This window comes from Ambystoma mexicanum, chromosome 1p, assembly GCF_040938575.1.
Source record: "Ambystoma mexicanum isolate Mex_15411 chromosome 1p, UKY_AmexF1_1, whole genome shotgun sequence".
Classification (NCBI taxonomy): domain Eukaryota; kingdom Metazoa; phylum Chordata; class Amphibia; order Caudata; family Ambystomatidae; genus Ambystoma; species Ambystoma mexicanum.
Window position 1 is genome coordinate 204,037,198 of NC_090921.1, and position 21,697 is coordinate 204,058,894.

At 50.8% G+C, this 21,697-nt stretch overlaps 1 protein-coding gene across 1 annotated transcript in view; it reads right to left on the reverse strand.

The window, feature by feature from the left end:
• Positions 1–21,697, reverse strand: part of LOC138469226 (extracellular calcium-sensing receptor-like) — a 189,859-nt gene that overhangs the window by 117,566 nt on the left and 50,596 nt on the right. Inside the window, exon 2 of the mRNA XM_069609027.1 lies at positions 18,947–19,238. Coding sequence (XP_069465128.1) covers positions 18,947–19,238 — 292 coding nt within the window. The remainder of the gene's footprint in view (positions 1–18,946; positions 19,239–21,697) is intronic.

Below are 21,697 nucleotides of genomic sequence, written 5' to 3' on the forward strand. Positions count from 1 at the left end.
TGTGGCGAGGTGCGACTTCAGTACAAGTTGCGTTATGCCAGCCACGGCTTACTATAGGCAGCCCATGTGGCTAATTGCATATGCTAATGATATGCACTGCACTCGAGTTTGTGCGTCGATGGGTGCCCCCCCTTGAGCTGTATTAATTTGTGGCTAGGAACGCTACTCTGCTAATAACTTAGCTTCTATGGAGCGGGGGGACTCGAGGATATGGGTGATGCCTCCTGCCTGTGCCCCTGACAACTTGGAAAGCTTCTTGGCATTTGCTCCTGAGCACGGCTTAGCTGTACTGTGCGCATCCTCCACAATGCCTGGCTAAGCTCCCCAGCACTGGCACTACTTAGCTTGCATGTGCGAGGGGCCTGGAGGAAGGTCGGCTGTGGCATGGCCCCGTGTGCTGCTCACCTTGCTTGGAGCTCCTGGAAACACGTCTGCTTCTGTCGGACGCCTGAGCACAAGCCTTGTGCTTCTGCTTGTGCAGGTATGCGCACGTGTGCACCACTCAACGTGGCCAGGGTTTTGTAGTTCTTGGCCCGGTGTCTGCTGGAAAAGGCAGTCTGGAGGCTCCTTTTCCTGCAGAAAGGGCATACAAACTTTTAATAAGGCTGGAAAGTTTACTGTGTGTATGTCTTTATGCTGCTTGTCACTGGGCGAAGACTGAGACCTACATCTGACCTCCTCCCACACAACCTCAGGTTCTGAACCCTGACAGGTAGAGCTGGAACTTGAGTCGAAAATAACCAAAGAGGCTGGCACAACTGGATGGTTGAGCTGAAACCCAATCAATCCTTGATAGCGTGAACAAAGAAAGACAGAGACAGCACAAGTCTGGAAAGGCACAGAGAATGTGAGATAGCCGGAAACAGCTGCCAGCAAGTCAAGAGCCACAGCAGTTGAATAGCATTGGTAAAGGCCAACAGCCAACATAAAGGCATGGATGTTATAGATGAAAGACAGGAGGGGTGACAGAAAGATGCTGTTGAACAGAAGTGTACTGAGGCAAACTGAGGCAGTGTAAGAGTACGTGGAAATAACTGCCCGAGAGACAGGTGGACATATCTGCAACAAGGACAGTAGCAGAAAGAAGAACAGGGACTAAAGGAACCAGAGTATGAAAAACAAGTAAAAGAGCAGTAGTCCAGTAGGAAAACTGCGCTGTCAGGTAGTATCAAAGTCCAAGAGGGAAGACAGACACAACGTGCCGTCCAAACGGAACAGAGCGTAGTAGTAGTATAGGCGGACATCTCAGGAGAGGACTGGACCGTGAGTTGTGCCTCTTGGGTCACATTCCTAATGCATCCTCCTTTGACACAATCCCCAGGGGCTGAAATCAACATGTACCAACTTGACAATTGTCAACATCCGGCCCCCTCCCACCATCAGTGTGACTTTGACAGCCGAAGCACGTATACAGGCAAGAAAATGAACATACATCACAATCAACATCAATAAATGAACAGTTCAATAATGTACTCACCAAAATTGATTGCAGACATGCTGTGGAGAAAACATCCATAATCCCCACTAGGGGTGTTAACACAAGTACTATAGCAGCAGACAGGCCACAGATATGATGAAAGTCCAATGCCCCTGTATAAATGGTTGTCACACCAAACCATCCTTGCGAGCCCATTGATAGGGGAAGCAGGAGTGGCATATGTATCAGTACCCCAAACCGCAAACACATACACAAGACACGCTTGAATGGGCCCAGATGGAACAGACAGTGGATGCTTTCAAAAGCCACAAAGCACCACACTGTCAAATGAATGCACAATAGACAAACAATTTGAAACTAAATTAACTAATTAAACTAACTATAAAATCAAAAATGCCCACATACGACCTGTGGGGATAGGTACCCAGGAGGGGGGAGGTACATGGTGCACCTCAACACCCACATGCGATGATGTTGAAATCCAAAAATAAAACCTCCTTGGGCTCAATGCCTGCACGGCCCGACCTGTGTGGGAGATAAGTCGTCGTCCGAGTCACACTCCTGATGTAAAGCAGAAGGTGGATGTGGCACCACAGTACCCTGACCACGCCTATGCGCAGCTTGCCCCTCGTCGGCAGCAAGTCTGCAGCACTGGTAAACCTGGTCCTGTGCGGCAATGACACGTAGGTCAGCTTGCAGCACCTCACGTGATACGCGTGCTTCATCTTGCAAGGTAGCACGTGTAACACAGTGTTCTTCCTGCATGGCCACACATGACATCCGGAGCACCTCCAGGCATGCATGTAGCTCAGCCGAGATGGCATTCTCAAGCTGCTCCAACCTCTCCTCTGTCTGCTGCCTCTGGGACATGTTGAGCACACCCAGAGTCGATCTGAGGGATTGATGGTCATCCCTCAGCGCCTCCCTGTGTGTCTCTGCGTGAGCAACAAGTGCTTGACGCAGAGACACCATTTCAGCCCGGTGTACCCTGTCTGAGCCCGCCATGCCCAGCCTGAGTGAGTGGGCCGTGAACTGTGCTGGCCACTGCTGTAGCTCCACCTGCCTTACAGGGGGGAGCACGGATTGGGCCACACGTTCCATGAACTAAGCGAATTTATCAATTGTTGCCCCCTGTAATTCTGAATTGGCACACATGGATTGCTCCCACTCAGTATACCCGGTGGTGCACGGCCACCGCGTTGCCGGGCTTGACACCCTCTGTTGACGTGATGCCCCAGGCACATCATCAACTTGTGTGGAGTGTGTCCGTGCGTCCCGATCCATCACAGGCGGAGGTTCCAACACTGTCTGCCCCCTCAGTGCAGGTGTCGCGGACAGAAGATCGTCCACATCAGAATCACTCACCGTCGACGAATGGACATGACGCGCATCCAACTCAACATTGTTGTCAGAGTGATCATCCGAACTAGACTCATTGCCAGCCCTAGACACGATGGTCTGGAGCACAAGTGGGTTCTCATGGCCTACCACCCCACGACCCCCACTTGTGCCGGGTTGCCAATGTAATAGCCACCCCGTGTCAGGATTGACATCACCATCCTCTGGCTCGATTGCGTCATCATCTGTAATGTGGAAAAAAACAAACATGAGTACACATGTCAGAAGCACATAACCCACACACACGTAGACATCACATCGACAGTCAAAACATGAAGCAGACATGTCACACACAAATGAAATTCCGGCATGCATCCAGTGGCATTGATATGCAAACACATCCCAAAAGCAGAAATCGATGTGTGTAAATAGCAAAGCCTACACATGTATAGAATGTAGTATATCACCTCCATCACACACCATCTCTGTCAGGCACATGTCACAGGCAGAAATGACAGATGGCAACAAAGAGAGGGCACATGCCATAAGCATGTCTGAACTGGCCACACCTGCAAGTGAATCCAAACTCACCATGACACACGTAATATGCATGTACACATGCATCACTAAACCATCATCACCAATATAGCTTCATCCATCTGCAGCTCATCCCGTACCGGGCGTCATGGGCCATGTAGACATAGTGAATGTCACGAGCAAAGCGAGGACCTGCAACCAGGCATGAGGGATCATAACGCCCAGTACTGTCCAAGCTGCCGGCCATGAAGCCTCCAGAACACCCCTCAGGGCCTCATTGAGCATATTGTGCATTGATTGTGCCATAAAACATTATTCAGTGTGTCAAATCATCACGGCCATCCCCACCAGACTAGCTAAGTGGGCCTGGGTGTACACATACTACACTACAGTGCACCTTCAGGATTGTGCCAGTTGAACATAACGGGCGGAATGCTGAAATCGCAGCAGCATTGATGTTAATCAACTACATTTTAGTCATTCAACAAAAAAGCTGCAGAGAACACGTGTAAATGAACACCTTCACACACACATAAGTGAGTAGCTGCAGTGTTGCACTACACAATGTTGAAGCTGCTTGCATATGTACATGTGAAAGTGTTCAAGAACACCTGTGTTCATATACACCCATATGGTGATTATGAACAGCAACCTATACAGCAAAGCAAGCAGCTACAACATTGCTTGCTTCGATGTATGTGGAAGTGTACACATACAAACATGAAGGCAGCTCCACAGTCATTACAACCCGATTGGCAGGCTATAATCAATCTGCTGCCTATACCAGTTGGTATAGGCCGCTGATTGACCAAGCAACTTTACTAAACACCCATTATGGTGTTCCAATACTGAGTACATCTGTACAGGATGCACCTGTGCCCGCGCCTTTCATGACAGTGAAGGGAGGACAATCTGAACATACATACCAGGTCACTTTGACATTGCAGCAGTGAGTAGGCATGTAGAACGGTGTAACATGGCTCAGAAGTGGGTTGGTGCAGTGCAGAACATGTGTACGTTACTAACTATCTACATAAACAAGTACATTATGATGTCAATCAATAAACATAAAGGCAGTGTAAGGGCAGGTTCAGGCATAATGTGCAATGTGCATGCAATGGGTTGCATGGCTACAGGCAACCCCCCCCCTTAGTGAAAATACAGGGAGGCATTGCATGGCAGTGAAAGGTTGACCAGAGAACTGTGTATTGGCAGACAGTGTTGACTAGCCTCAATTGCATCAACTGAGTCAACTGACAACAAAGCAGATGAGCATGGGACAGTAAGCAGGACACATGATGAACCCTCAGTAGTACACCCATTTGTGTAGAAGCCACTACACCAGTTGAACAGAGTCAGGGGGCCTGAACAGGGGGAGGCCTGTGCCCCACACAGACTATGGGCCTTATTACACGGATGGCAGAGAACCATGGCGCTATTAGCGCCATGGTTCATGCCGGTAAAATACCGGCACCGCCTTGGCGGAAAGGGGAATTACCGCCCCATTCCAAGGTTGGCGGGGCGGTAATTCCCCCTTCCACCATTGCCCTTCCCCATTCCCATTTTTGCCCCATATGGCTCAATGGGAATGGGGAAGGCGCTAATTATGGTACCGCAAATTGCGGTACCGTAATTAGCTCCCTGGATCCCTTTGCGGGTTGGTTTTTAACGCCTGCAAAAAGCAGGCGTTAAATCCCCCAACCCGCAAAGAGACCTCGTAGTAAGGCGGTGAGGATTTACCGGTACCGGTATTTTACCGGTACCGGTAAATCCTTACCGCCATCCGTGTAATGAGGCCCTATGACACCCTAAACATGTGCCTGATGCAGGACTGAGCCAGAGTGGGCATGGAATGGATGATCAAATGCCATTAAATGTATGTCATCCTGGACACATACTACAATGATCATCCTGCCAAGGAAACATAGGGACATGCATGGAATGCACATGGAGCATGAATGGGCACTCGTGTCTCTGCGGAGCATCTGCCATCTGCACAGTCCGAGTGAGACACCCTGCATCAAGGACAAAGGATGTACCCCACAGTATGTGTCTGGCAGGTTGGCAGGGGGAAGTGTGCATTTACACAGGAGCGTTGAACAGGCCATTGCAGTAGTCCAACATGATACCCACCAGTGCCATGGTGAAATTGGGGTGCAGGGGGGTGGACGGGCAAGGGAGCATGCCTATGTGGAATACCTGCATGCAGGCAGAACACACATGCACGTCAGTCATGCGATGACATAGTCCCATTGCTGAATGGAAAGACACCCCAGGCTACATGCAGAAGGGCCAGTGAGCTGGAACATGAACCGCAGGGGAGCCGGGTGACTAGCATGTGAGTAGGGTGCAAGTGTGGTGATGAGGATAGTCCCCGTCTGCTCTACATGTCCAGCATTCTGCACAGCAGGCACGCATCAGTGAAGCATTGCATGACTAGCACATGAAAACCATGTACACATAGCATGTAGTGGCAGTCAAGCACAACACATCACACAAGCAAACCACACATGGTTTGGACAAACATGCGACAACACTCACTGGAAGGGGCATCAAAGTCCAGCATCTCTCCCACTCCTTCGTACAATTCTGCCGGTATGAACGCCGCAACAATCAACTCGTGCGAAGTGAGATCTTCCTCCTCAGGTGGTGACCCACTGCCAGTCACCTGAGTCATGGCATAATTGGAAGCACGCTTCAGTTTGGCACAGCGTCAGAGGTCATCCCAATGCTTTTTGCACTCCTGAGCTGGTTGCAACTCATGTCCGAATGCACTGACACCCACCGCAACATGCTTCCAGTGGGACAAAAGCTGGGCAGCTGTAGTGTGACAATTCGGGCCCACTAGCATATCACGGTCGTGTCCCGACACGTAGTCCACAAAGAAGTCCAGTTCCTGCTTGCAGAAAGGCTTCTTCCTCGACATGCCGGAGGGCGGAGACATCTGTAGGGTCCCAGCCTCTTGTGCAGATGCAACCTTTTTCCTCTGATCCGTTCCCTGACTGGCAAATGCTGCCCTGATCAGCAGGGACAGTGGCGCTGGTGGATTGAACCGAGGGAGTGGCAGGTGGAACTAGGACGGAAGCCCTGACTTGCGTCAGTGGCTTCTGGGTGCCCTTGACTGGACCTTGCGCAGCAACATCCGCTGTGCCATGGTCATTGACCGAGACTCCCCTGTATGGCAGACTCACAGCCGGGGTGGTGTCGGCTGCATCTGCCCAAGCAGTTGCCAACACCAGGCTGGTCAGGGCAGCAGATGACAATACTGCCCCAGGGACATGTGCCTCGGTCAGGGCAGCCCTGCATGCACTTACCACGTGCCTCCTGAACACCTGGAAATCATCCTGGGACTCTTCAGGTGCCAACGCAGCATGCGCTGGCAGACCCTGAGCCTGGCTGGTGGTGGCCACAGCTGCATCTGCAGCTACCACTACCATTGTGCCTGTGGCAGTCGATGAAACGGATTGCCAGCTCACATGGGCACCAGTGTCAGATGCAAGAGCTGCATCTCCCAGAACCACAAGGGATTGGTGGCATGACTGCACCAACACGTGGCAGAGCATCCTGCCAAAGTGGCGTACCCCTGCCTCTTGCCCCTCTGCAGCCACCCTGTACACCCTGGAGTCCCCCTACTCCCTGGTCATGGTCACCCCGGCCACATCACTGACTATGCCCGCCACATGGAGGACGCCCAGCTGAGGCACCCGTCACCTTTCGTGGCCTCCCAACCCTGGCACAGATGTGTTAGTGCCGGCACAGATGTAGTAGTGGTCACCTGCAAGGCTGTATGTGACCCCGGTGATAAAGTGATGGGTCACGCAATGCTCAGGCACCCCAAAACTGCAGTAAAACCATGCACTTAACCCCTGGTAGCCCACGAGTGTGGAATTAACCTCCCACAGTACGCGGTGGCACCCAGGGACACGAAAAACACATACACGTGGGACACGCAGGCCACTATGACCTTGAAAATGGGTACGCGATACACAGGGGGACCCGCAGTGGGAAAAATAGCGTGCGCGACTCAGCGTCTGACTCGCGTGGTAATGAAAAACATGCGTAGCCAATACCCCGCCAAAAGAAGAGATACGTCCTTGATCCGCTGTAAAGTTGTGATGGCGCGTGAAACAACCAGAAGTAGCAACACACGTGCCGGTCTCCACGAAAGGCACGTACAGCGAACTGCCGGGACCTGCTCACCTTTAACCTGCGCTGAGGGAATCGCCCCCGCGCATCACATCACTTACACGCATAGGCCCTTTAATCGAATTACACGCATTAACACGCAGACTTGCTGTTTTTTCACGTGCTGAATCACTATGCACCCGTGACAAGGGAAATGCCTGCGTGTGTTGCGCCACATACGTTCTTACGCGCTAAGGGCCTTTTCTCAAATTACACACTGACGTGCTGTTTTTTCACTGCCAAATCACTCTGTATCAAGCTAGCCACGCGACAACACACGGAAGACCATGCTGCTGCCCAGAAGGCAATTTCCCTGCCCCCCCCAGATCCCCGAGCTGACTCCCACCAGCCATCTGCTGCTGCCTGCCTGCCTGCTGGCCACGTGCCCTGCTATTTGATGCCCGCACGTCAGCCATCTGTAGGGGTCCAGTTGCTGTGACCACCCCTGCTGGAACAGAAGACTCCCAACTGCAGTTCCATCGCTCCACAGCCCAGCACCAGGACTCAGTTGCCCACACACACCTGCTTCGGGGATGCCATGTCGGGGGAAACACCATCGGAGACCACTGGCAACCCCCAACAAGAGAGGCAGAGGGCTGCCAGCTTCACTGCAGGAGAAGTTGGCATCCTGGTGGAGCAAGTCCTGGTGCATTATGATGCCCTCTACAGAAGAAGACGCGCCGACAAGGATGGACTGTGGAAGGACATCGTGGTTGCCATCAACGTATAGGGGTTGGCAACCCGCCACCTACCACATGTCCGTAAGCGCTGGGAGGACTTCAGGTCCAGGACCCTCAAGAAGGCCCGGAGCCTCTTGGAAGCAGCGGGTGCAGTGAGGCGCCGGATCCACCTTACCACCGATGACATGAGGGTCCTGGAACACATTAAGCCAACACTTCACCGCCAGGTCCTCGAGAGGCAGACCAGTCCAGAGTCGAGAGGTAAGTGTCCATGCATACTTATTGGACGCAGTGCATGTTGAGGTGTGTCAGAAGAGTGCAGTTTGGACATATGTCTGAAAAGCACCATGTATGGATGTGTATGTGCATGGATATGACCATGCTGCATGTGAGTCCTGTCATGTGTCATGCACATCAATGGTGTATGTGTTCCAAAGCACGATGCAAAACTGCATGTGGAAATGCACACATGTTAGCATTTCTGTGTATGTACCATGGCATGGTTGGGGTGTGACACATGGATGCTGGTTCCACCTTCATGTACGTGCACGGCATACATGTGAGTGTGTGTGTTTGACATGTGTGCGACTGTGATACGCCATGGATGCATGTGACACAGATATGTAGGAACCCAATTGGCAGATGTGACATAGTTGCCGATGATTGCAATGTGACAGGGGGTGGATATGTACGGATGAATGTCTGTCTATTGCCGTGTGTGCATGTGTTCGGCACTCCCCATGTTGCTTGTGATGTCATGCCAACCTTCAGATGTTCATGCTGTTGTGTGTGTATGGATGCTGCTGCTTGCTGTACGATTCCTGTTAATTTGTGCATGTGTGTGGGTTCAAATGATATGAGTGTTGGGGAGTGTGATGCCATCTGTGAAGTTTGACACTGCCACTCATGTGCAACTGTCATGTGTGTATCTGACCATTGTACAGTGCCCTGATGCCTGTGTTCTGTCTCTCCCTGTCTGCAGAGTCGACTGATGAAAAGGGCGGAGACAGTGCTGTGGAGCACAGCGGCAAGGATCCCACCACCAGCCCGGAGACGCAAGGCCCAGCTCTCCTCCCACGTAGTCATCTCTTCCTGAAGTGAGGAGTCTGGTGCCGTGTCCATGGCCACAGCTGCCGAGGGAAGGTGTAAGAGGCGGAGGTTGGAGGTGGACTCCTCGGCAGCAGTAGGGGCAGCTGAGCCCACACAGGGGCCTATGGAGGAAGATGGCACAGAGTCATCAAGATTGGTGGTGGATTTGGTTGAGGAGGAGGCCGTGGAAGGCCCACGCACGGGGCCTGGAGGGGGGATTCCATTGGTGCTAGTGGTGCAGTCCAGGGGCAGGGACAGGAGGCAGCACAGGCCGCCGTGGAGGTGCCTGTGTGTAATCCTGTCCCCGATCCTGTGACTGCATCATCCCGCACCAGCAGGGATGCCTTCATCCAGACCCGTTTTCAGGGAGGGGATGCGCAAACAACAGCTGGCCTTCCTCTCCATGCGGACGTGGCAATCCGTGACTGGATTGAGCCTGTCCTAGCTGGGGTGGCATTGCGTCAAATTGGTATTCGGGATGACGTGCAGGGTTCTCATCTGGACAATGCATGTCATTTCGAATACCTCTTTGACCACGTCGGCCTACTAGGACAGGTCACCAGCTGGGCTCCTCCGTGTGCTGGATCTTCTAGCGACCCCCTCCTCAACTGAACCCCCTATGCGCCAGTCATCCTCTGTGCCATCTTCCTGCCCAAGTATCACCTGGGCACCCTATGTAGCTGTCCCTGAGCTGCCTGGCTGGTGGAGGACACATCCCTGCCACAGTCGGGAGTCAGAGGTCCAGCACCACACCAACTGGACCCCAGAAAGAGGAGGACATGCAGGCATCAACAGGCAGGACACATGCACGGCAGCAGCAGGCTCAGGGTGGGAGCGATGATGGCTCTGGGCCATCAACATCACAGGGGGGTGCACAGGGACTTTTACACGTGATTATGCTGGCGCGAGCGGGGTACGCGTATTCCGAGGGGTGCGCAGGGACTTTTACATGTGATTTTGCTGGCGCATGAGGGCTGTGTGGCATTTTTAGCATGTTTTCATGATTGGGGGGCTGTATACTGGTCTCCTGGCCTTTGCGCCATGTAGGGGATTTGTGCGATGTGTTAGGCGCACGGGGCGGAGATGGGGCGTAACTGGCACTGTTGCAGGGTTGTTGCGCCTCTCTGCGCCACGGCTGGTTATGGATGTATAAATCCATGAATACGCTGTGCGCCAAAATGGGTTTTGGCGCATGCAGCTGGCGCATGCTGCCACACGCATGATCTTTGCACCAGCCATATGCGCCACTTCTGCGCTTAATTCCATGAATTACCCCCAAAGTATTGACTGGGAATCTTTGCTTTACATAATTGTCATATTTCCTCATAGTGCCCAATTTTGCAGATTATTATCCCGGTCCCAAATACCAGCTAGTTTTTTAATTTTAGTTTCCATCACCGATAACGATGTTTCCTTATCCCCCTTAAAATCAATCTCGTCACAAAACATACTAACATCATTATTCCATTCTTGTAACGTTTCATTTGTGCCATTATTTATAAAATAACTGCCAGAGTCAGAACAGAGCAAGTCCTTATCTTCTAGTTTGCCCCAAATTTGTAGATAATGAATACCCATCTGTATTTTCATTAAGGTAGTAAGTGATGGTAAACCCAATTCACAATTATACCTTCATCTGGCGCATTTCTCGGAAGGCCCCAGGCTCAACGCCCCAGTCTACCCTCTAACTTCTTTTGCCATTGTTTTCCACAATCGTAAAAACCTCCAGGCCGTATGTTAGGCATGGAATAAGACATGTGTTATATAACTACAGCAAACTTACAATTGAAGATCCACTTTTGTATCTTACAAAATTCGAGATAACCCTAAACCTACGCTCTATGTTTTGTACAATAAAGGTTTCTGACAAATGAACACATGAATACCCAGATAAGTGTATGAATGGACAATTTCTATTGTTTTCCCTTCCATCTTCCAAACGAATGTTTTGTTTCGACCACTTTGATAGTGTAGAAGATGAGTTTTGGGACCTTTGCCCACACTCCCAAAGTCCTCTTCATAATACAGCAACTGCTTTGAATTTCATCAGTTCAAGGGAACAGGAAATGCAATGCTAGTCACATTACCAAAGCCTGGACATTCATCTGTTGACTTCTGTACCCCTATATTAAGCTCCTACCAGATTCTTCCCGTTTCTAAGCGCTGTCATATTCAGTTTCACCATTATAAGCCACTAGTGGTACTCACTTTAACGACTTGGGGAAGATGAAGGGCTGAAATGGCATGACCAGGGTTTTGAACCCACATCGTATGGCATTGTCCTGTTCCCAACACCGAACACCTTGTGATGGAGCTCTCTGCCCAGATGAGATGCACAGGCAAAAGCCACTTCATTAATAATGATGAGATGGCTTTTGTGAGCCATTAGGTTCACTCCGAACTCAATAAGGTCAACGGGCATAGAGGAAAGGGCTGGTGTGACAGCACAGTGCTTCTCTGCATTCAGGCCATTAAGTATGACTGGCCCCTTCCAGCTTGGGTGCTGCTGAAAGAAGATATACCATACAAGGTGAAAATAAATAACACCCTCCAATTTAGGGAGGCACTCAATGAAAATATAACTGACCATTTGCCAGCATAAGAATACCATGCAGGCTCCAATTTAGGAAGTGGTATTTTAAAGACATTGGCCCTCATTACGACCCTGGCGGAATTCGGAAAACGATGGCGGAAATGCAATACCGCCATCGAATAGCGCTCGGTGCGACTATGACCCGTCACCGCAAAGTACGAAGCCATTAGCGACACCGTAGTGAACGCCAACGCTAACTGCACCAAGCACGCGCGCGCGCGCCATGCCAAACCGTAAATACCACCATGGCGCAAGGGTACGCTAATTCCGACCCTAGCGGACATGTACCTAACGCCATCAAGCATGGCGGAATGTAACATTCCGCCATGGTGAGAAGTACGGCATCGCGAATCAACCGTAAACGGCCCCACTGAGTGCCTGTACACCGCTCCCTGCCCACAAAGTACAACTCCCCGTAGGTGCAATGAAGTCACAATGCAACCAGTGAAATGTACAAGTCACCCATGCATGCCAACGAACAAAAGAAACACAAGAGGGGCCAATGGGAGCTGCAGGGCACAGATGGCACGAATACAGAAGCCAATCCAATGGACATGACCACAGTCCCCCCCCCCCGAAACGCACGCAAACACAGGCACCTGTGACCAGCAATATTCCGAAAATCACATCATTCCACCAGTCCACCTGGCTGACCGGCATCTGTTACACAAAACCCAATCCCCCGCCCCTGAGCATGACAACATTCAAACAGTCATATTGGCAGCCCCCATCCCTGACCTCACTGGGCTTCGTAGGCAAACGCACCCAGTACAGTACCACGCAACTAAACTCCGAAGCTGGAACCCAATGCAGATCTCCTCCCAATACATCGCTCCCCAAATAGGAATATGCCACATCACTTGCAAAGAAGAACGCTACACGGGCCAAATCAGAATAGAAATTTAATGCACAACAAAATCACCAAGCCCATACAGCCATTAGGCCATGAACTCCAAAACACATTTCACCATTGTGGGCTGCATCCGCAAGAAATGACCAGCCACTACTTGTGTGACGCCCTGTTCCATCATGGTACACAGAGCCACATTCACGTACGAAAAGGCAACATGGAAGCGCACAGAACCGCAGGGCCGTCCCAATGGGGAGGCACTAGTCCAGCTGAAAGGCCGAAATGTTGCTCCGAGCCACTAGTACTGCGTAAGGGCATGTGGCCCATTGGCGATCGTCCCATAAGATCGTAATGCTGCTCCACTGATTAATACGAAGCAGCAGGTGTCGGGAGTAAAAGCCATCTGCAGGAGTGGCATACAGATGGCAGTGGCAAAAGGGGAGGAGATACCTGTCAACCAAAAGAAAAGAAAAAGAACAGAATGGCAATCAGAACTACATCCGAACAACTCACTTCAATGATCACACTAAATCCACAGCCATATGCATGCTAGCCCACTCCAAAGGATCATCACCACCCCAAAACCACTTGCGACTCATAACCATCTATATCGAGGTGTAAACACCATCACAAACGAGTGTACCTGTGCATGCGTCTGTCAAAACAGAATCCATCAGATGGGATTGGTAACGTGCATGGACACAAGTGTCTGAGGGCGCGTCGAGACAGGGAGGGCTCAACAAGGCCAGATAGACGATGGTCCCACTATGGCAGCCCTGCATCACATAGCGCAGGGGAGGCGGATAGATTCCAAGAAGCCCTGTACATGGCAAACTCTGTATCAAATCACCTGCCCATGCATCCATTCATCATTCCCTCATCCCGGGATTAAAACGCCTGAATATTTACTCACATAACATTAGAAATATCCATTGAGTCTGTGCGTTATGCAGCCTGCAAAATCCACAGTGCCCCAGCCCGTAATTCCAGTGTAGTGAAGTAACATGTATTTGGGAACGTCCGGCCTCATCGCCCACGTCGCTATTGCGCATCCCAAACCATTCATATCAATCATTGCATCCTCGCCATGGCCCCTGTCTCAAGGACATTGAACAATAGAACGTTATATTTGCAGTCAGACCTGTGGGCATTTCCTCGCCGCTAGCTGAAAACCGAAAGCGCCGCCCTTCGAATTCCTCATTTGCAACATCACGTCGAAGAGGCATCTGTGGCCGTTTGAAATCACTAATTAATCCATCTAGTGCGGCTGTGTGTGAAAATGGCAACTGCCTTCACCCACAAATGGGACGCCCCGCCCGTCATTGCAACTCGGTACAGTGATGCATGAGGGCCCACCGTTACTCGAGTACTACGTTCCACTGACCCTTCACAAGTCTGTTCGCGACTGCACAGATAGTATGTGAAACAATGGGACCACAGCAGAATGAACATATCAACCAATGTTACACGGCCATCGGGTACAAATACATGATTGCAATAGCAAGATGCCATTCCTCGAATTGCAGCGTTGTGTGCGGGACGTGCTCAGCCAAAGGGGAGAGCAGTTTGCACGGGTGGAATGAATCACCACAGGTGGAGGCCATACAGCCTGAAAACACATAAATTGCACACCCAGTCTCCTCCCACAACCACACCCACTCCGAAATGCTACCGGCAGGACTCGCGATGTTGGCCCTGGGGGACCTGATAGCACTGCAAGTACTCCAACTCCAAGAAGAAGACGAACACCAACTACAACCGGCCGCACGGTGGAGACGCAGGAGGAGGAGGAGGGCAAGGCAGGGCCAGCAAGGGCCGCCAGCACAGCCACTACCACCACGCAGGCAGCCCGCAATCCCACGCCTCCGAGCACATCCGTTCAACCTCACTGATGAGCAGATCCACACCCTCTACCGTCTGGACCGGGACACCATAGCCGCCATTGTGGACATGACACAGGCTGACCTTGTCAGCATGATAGATAGCCCAACCGCCATCCCACCCCTACTGAAGGTGGTGTCTGTACTCCACTTCCTGGCCACAGGCACCTACCAGCACACAGTCGGACAGTTGCATGGCATTTCTCAGCCACTGTTCTCACGGACACTATTGCAAGTGCTCGATGCCCTCCTGCAGCACGCAGACGACTACATCTCTCTACCACGCTCGGAGCAGGAAATTACAAACACAAAAGTGGGATTCCATGCACTTGCCGGCATACCGGGTTGCATTGGTGCCATCGACTGCACCCATGTGGAATTGGTCGTCCCACATGCCATGGAGGCCCAGTACCGCAACCGTAAACAATTTCATTCCCTGAATGTACAAATGGTGTGTGACTCCAACAGGATCATTACACATTGTTGTGCCAGATTCCCTGGATCAACCCATGATTCTATGGTCTTGAGGAACTCTACTATACCACGCTACATGGAGCGACACACAGGGAACAGATCCTGGCTACTCGGTGAGTCTCATTTCATGCATGATGATGTGGGGTATGTGATGCGGCAATGACCTGGCAGGAAGGGGGGGGGTGTGCGTACGTAGCAATGGCATTCCACATCATACGTTTCTCGTCCACATACAGGTGATGCTGGGTATCCACTGAAGAGATGGCTCCTCACACCAGTCCGGAACCCACGGGACCAGCATGAGGAGGACTACAACCATGCCCACTCACGTACCCGTGTAGTCATAGAACAGGCATTCGGCCTACTGAAGACTCGTTTCCGCTGCCTCAGCAGGTCTGGCGGGGCACTCCTGTACCGCCATGAGAAGGTTGCAAAGATGGTGATGGCATGTGTCATGCTCCACAACATGTGCGTACGTAGAAATGTGCCCATGCCCCCTAACGCAGAACTGCAAGCACCTGATGATGGTCATGATGAGGGTGGGGATGTGGCAGCACCTCAAGGAGTCTGCGAGGCACCGGAGGGCCGTGACATTCGTCAGCATCTCATTGATGCATGCTTCTAGCACTCACGCCTGGTGGCTGATACATGGACACGGGACTCGTGGCACTGTGTGTGTCTGGGACATGCACAATATGGACTGTACGCCTATGATGGCCTAGTACACAAAGATCAATGTCCACACATCTCATTGGTTGATCGTGCACTGTTTATGGCATATGTGATATCATGTTGAACACCCTATCGACCCGCCACCCAAGTGAGCCCAACACACCCCCTCCACCCTCCTACCTCCCCCCCGAACACCAGTGTCCAAAGATGCTCATTGTCAGTGGGCTGTCGCTATTGCAAGCCCCCTCTGCGGGTATCAGGGGCACCCCTGCCTGTGGAGCGCAGGTTCCTCCCAGATCTACGTTGGGGGCTGCCCTGGACGGAACTTGCAACGGATGATGTCTCTGCCTGCTCACGTCCATGCATGTCCCTAAGGGTTTGCGAGAGCTCAGTGAGCACACGGCGCACTGCGGCAAGTTCGGCACATACGTCTTTGGACGTCGCATGCAGTTCCCCCCTCAGGCTCTCGGTGCTTCTCTCCATTTGGACTCTCAGGCTCTCGGTGCTACTCTCCATTTGTGCCCTTAGTGTCTCTGTACCTCTCTCCATTTCTGCCCTAAGTGTCTCAGTTGATGTTTCTATGTCTGCCTTAGTGCCCCCACATTCATCGGCATGGTCCTTGAGGAGCGTGGCCAGTTGCTGCTGTTGCACGATTAACTGGTCGAGGGACTGTTGCCTCTGCTGGGCCATGGCCATTTGCGGGGGTGTCACAGAGGGGCTGTTGACCTCATGTTGCCTTGCCACAGGGCTTGTGGGGGATGGCCAGTCGTCGTCTTGTGGGTGCCCCTGCGTGGTATCCTCATGTTGTACGGGATGGGACAGACAGGGGGATTGGGACAGGTCATGGATGGATCTGACTTCGACATCCCCGTCTTCTGTGTCGGAGCATGCTGCCATCAATGGGGTGTCACCTATGGTGCTGCTGCCACCAGAGGCAGTGCCTTCTGTGGCATCCGTTGGGGGGACCTGTGGTGGTGGTGGTGTGGGCATGCTGGTTGCTGGGGTGCCTGTTGATGTTCCCTCCTCTGTGCTGCCACCTGATTTGTGCTGCTGCCGTGTCTTGATGCGTGCAGCTGAGGTGGAGGGTCTTTGGCCGTTGGTCTTGGCCCTCTTTGCAGGTGTGCTGGTAGGGGTGTCCTGATGCTCGTCGTTTGGATCAGACCCTGTGGTGGAGTAAAGGAGGGCGAGGGTTATTAATGGGTCTGTGGGAATTGGAATGGCATTGTATCACATGCATTGGGGTGGTACCTGAGGGTGATTTGGGTCAGGGCCTTGGAGGTGCTTTCATTTGTGTGTGGAGTGAGGGTGCAGTTGTTTGGCAGCCTGCAGTTAGGGTGTGCCTGCTGCACGTGTAGTGCGTGTTTTAGGGGTTTTTAATTAATTATGTATTTATTGTGGGTTTTAACGTGCGCTATCAGGCCGATGTGTGTGGACGTTCTCCTGGACATGTGTTTCTGTTGCACTATGTGGACACATGGTACTTCACATGATTGGACTTTGTGGATTTGGCATTGTTTTATCTGGCCCACCTACCTGAATCTTCGGATGTCTGCACTCCTTTCTCCATCCCTCCGACTCCCTCTATGCTCTCCATTCCGATGGTGGAGGCACAGATTTCTTCCCAGGGGGTCAACTTGATGGGTGATTCAGGACCTCCCCCGGTGGCTGTGGCAATGTTGCGGTTGGCAGAGAGTATGCTGCGGACGCGTATCCGCAGGTCGTCCCATCGCTTTCTGCATTGCTGTGGGTTGCGGGGTGCGGTCCCCACCGCACTTACCCGCTGTGCCACCAGAGCCCATATGGCCTTCTTGTTCGCAAGTGCCGTCCTGGTCATTTGCGTGGAGAAGACGACGGCTGCATTCTCCTGGAGGGTCTCTGTTAGCACGGTGAGTTCCTCACGGGAGAAGTGGACCTGCCGCTTGCGGTCGCACGCTTTCTTCGCTACTTTTCCCATTTTTCTTGGTTTCGCTAGGGTGGATGACGGGTTGGGGTGTGTCTCAGGGTAGTGTTTTTGGTGGTTGTGTGGTTTTAGTGGTTTTATAGGTGTACGGCGGGATGTTTCACGTTCCGGGCCCATGTTTTTACTTCCGTTTCCGTATATTTCCGGTCACCGTACTTTCCGGTAGGCGCACACTGCGGTGTCCGCTGTGATGGGTGGCGGTATTGCACCTAGGGCGCCGTACGGCGGCGGTGTGGGCCGTTTTGGGGTCATTTCCGCCATCGCGGACTTTGCACTTCCGCCATGCCGTGGTGCTCGTGCCCGATGGGTCGGAATGGGCCGCACTTTGCTCCTTCGTGCAATGGCGGAAACGCTATTTACGCTGTGGCGGTCCGGTCAGTCACTTTCCGCCAGGGTCGTAATGAGGGCCATTGCAATCTAGAGATGTTCTCACTTACTGGCTCCTCATTTCAAGTGGTTTACTGGGAGAAAAAGGGATTCGCATAGATTGTTATTGAATGACAATAGTCTTTGGCAATCCTTTGTTCTGTATAACTTAACTGTTAAGTGTTAACTGGTGGTCAGTGTGGCATATTGTACCTCTTTGTCAATATAATGCTTGTCTCTATAGCCAAACACTGCTGGATAGATAGCCTGTGTTAGGAGTTTTCCCAATTCCCTATGTTTGGTAATCCATGTTAGTCCCCAATACATGCAAGGCATCACTTCCTTCCTTCTAAGTGATGCCAACATTCCAAACATTGTTTGCCTAGAATGTGTAATGTTCCCCTGATAACACAACCTGCTCAGTTAGAGACACATGCACCCACCCTGTGGAACTCAGTCACGGTGTTGGCTCAGAATGCCTTCACAATTCTCCAATTTCGCAAATCTCTCACAACATGTCTATTTCAAAAACACCTGACCAAGGTCTAATTCCAAAGGACGCACATACTGACACACAGACCTCAGCTCACATTACTGGGCTACTGTTAAAAGATGCCTGCCCAAATGCTGGCTACCCACACCTTGTACAGCACCCCGCTCCTCTCGAGCTAGGTCAGCGCAGTAAACAATACAATTAAAATGGGCCAGGTCTCCTGCCATCAGAAATATAGCCACCCAACCTCAGGATACTTGCACATCAGACCTGAGATGTCGATTGAATGAGGAACGGGTCTTATGTGTCACTCCCCCATTTGTTGGATGGGCTTTCTAACTCACTTGACTTCAATACTTCTTTAGCAATACACAAGGTTTTAGACTCTTACCTGGGGGAACCTGTATAGACCCAGGACGCGTGCCATGACGATAGAGCATGATGACCCAGCGTCACCCATGATGCCCATGAGTGGGAGGTTCTGCTGGCAGCTAAAATTTGGAACAGGCTCCTCCTGCCCGGTGAGTATCCAAAGAATCCCCTTAAGGGCACGGCGCATCATGTCACATGAGTCATAGATCCAGAAACCCACGGTGACGTTGGGCAAAAGATAAGCATCACTGTTGATCTCGTCAATGGCGAACACCATGGCCTGCATAAATTGGTAATTTTGTAGTCCGAATCTGAAACATATGTATGGACATTAAAAACAGTCAGATTATTGTTTAGGAACATCATTTGGAAGTGTTGGTAATAACCCTTTGTTTGTTACAAACTTTTTTTTACAAATAAAAGATCCACATTCCACAAATAAAACTTTGTGTTTCATAGTTAACACTTTCATCTAGCCATTTCCTCACTTATGTGTCCACTCATTTTCAATTGCACGGGTTCAGTCTTCCGGTCTAAGTTATGTCTCTGATAGATTTCTTTTTACAGAAGTTTCTAAGATGGTGTCGAGGAAATCAATACCTGCACATACAAGCAAAAACGTCAATGAGCTCGCATTTATGATGTGTTTTCCTAGATATAATGGCTGCTGCGTCTTTAATAACACAATGGGCCTCATTATGAGACCGGCAGTAGCTGTGCCGGTATAATTGTTTTTCCGGCGCCCAGGAATGGCAATAATTGTGGAATTACGGCCCCGCCGGACCCGGTAATTGCCCATTCCCAGGGCCCCCGGAAATATTTACTCCCCATTCCCATTTGAGTCCCATTGGACTCAATGGGAATGGGGAGGCCAGATGCACCTGCACCAATCGTAAATGGTGCCGGTGCATCCGACATGGTCTGCTCGTGGGTGCCGGTCCACCCGTCAGGTCAGACTTGGCAGGCGAAAAGGAACCTGCGAGCAGACCTCGTAGTTTGCCGGTCCGGTAACAACGGTACCGGCAAGCTTGCCAGTACCGTTGTTACTGGCAAACTCATAATACGGCCCAATGAATATTTGTGATAATAAATACATATATCCTTTAAATCCAGTGGTCCACTATTTTTTGCAGATGGCACTCACAATGAAGTTTCTCCTTGATCTGCTAACAACAGTTTGCTTGAAATTTGAAAGTGTCGATGCACCTTAATGGGGACACTCTTGAGTGCATATGGCAGTATAGAAGTGAGTATAGGGCCATTCTGCCATTTGTAGTGACCTCGGTGCAGGGAGCAACATTGCTGGGGTCACGGGCCTCATTACTCCTTCACTGCCTCATGTGATATTCCAGCTGCATCATCTGCAATAGAATACTCAGTGCACCTTAATCTCTGGCCATTCAAGTACTTATACATATTGCACCTGTAACCAAGCACTTAATTTCTCTATCACCACCAATGGCCAAGGTCTTCCTCTATGCAAGTGCAGTCATCTGAAGCGCCTCAGTCCTGACCCAGAATTCTGCTTCCATTCAAATGACGTCACACATCTTTCACTTTGTGGAATTATTATTATTATTATTATTATTATTATTATTATTATTATTATTATTATTATTATTATTATTATTATTATTATTATTATTATTATGGCATTTACTGAGCACAGACCTAGCTTTCAAAACCAATGGAGCGCTTTTCAGAGGTATCAACAATACAGATACATAACAGAGTGCTTTAAAGAGGTATACAACAATACAGATGCATAACAGTGCTTTCAAGAGGCATTCAACAATACAGATACATAACAGAGCGCTATACAACAATACATATACATAACATACATAACAGAGCGCTTTACAGAGGGATACAACAATACAGATACATAACAGAGCGCTTTACAGAGGTGTACAGCAATACAGATACATTACAGAGTGCTTTACAGAGGTATTCAACAATACAGATACATAACAGAGTGCTTTACAGAGGTATTCAACAATACAGATACATAACAGAGTGTTTTACAGAGGTATACAACAATACAGATACATAACAGAGCGCTTTACAGAGGTGTACAACATTACAGAAGCATAACAGAGCACTTTTCAGAGGACACAACAAACCAGATATACAGCGAGAGGGTTGGATACAGAGGGGCACAGAGGAGAAGTACAGCCATACAGGGTGGCGGGGAGGAGAAGGGCGATGGCCTCTAGCGAGTCAAGTGGCACGGGGGCGATCTGATTGCTTAGGTGTTGAGGAGGAGAGACTCCTTGAAGAGGATGGCCTTGGGTTCTTTTCTGAATTGTAGGAGTGTGGGGGCGAGTCTCATGCTGACAGAGAGGAGGTACCATAGTTTTGGGGTGTAAGCAGAGAAGCATTGTTTTCTGGTCTTTTCACTTTTGTAACAGCGTATTTAAATTCTGCACTTGTCCCGGTATCTGGTGGTGCGCCGTCCGCCAGAGATGCTGAGTTTCTCCGCGAGGTAGATGGTGACTTGAAGGCGACTGCCTTATAGATGATGCAGCAAGACTTGAAGGTGATTTGCGCGCGTTTTTGGGAGAAAGTGAATGTCGATGAGGACCGGAGCGATGTGGTCATATTCACGTAGACCCTTGATGATGCGGGCGGCCGAGGTAGATCCTCCAATTAGGTGGTCTGTGCAACGTAGCTGTGCCAGCCCCTCATAACTACTGCTCTGCCCATGCACTCGGGTGATTCTGAGACAATCCCAAACCACAGGTAATTACCCCAGTAGCATTAATATCAA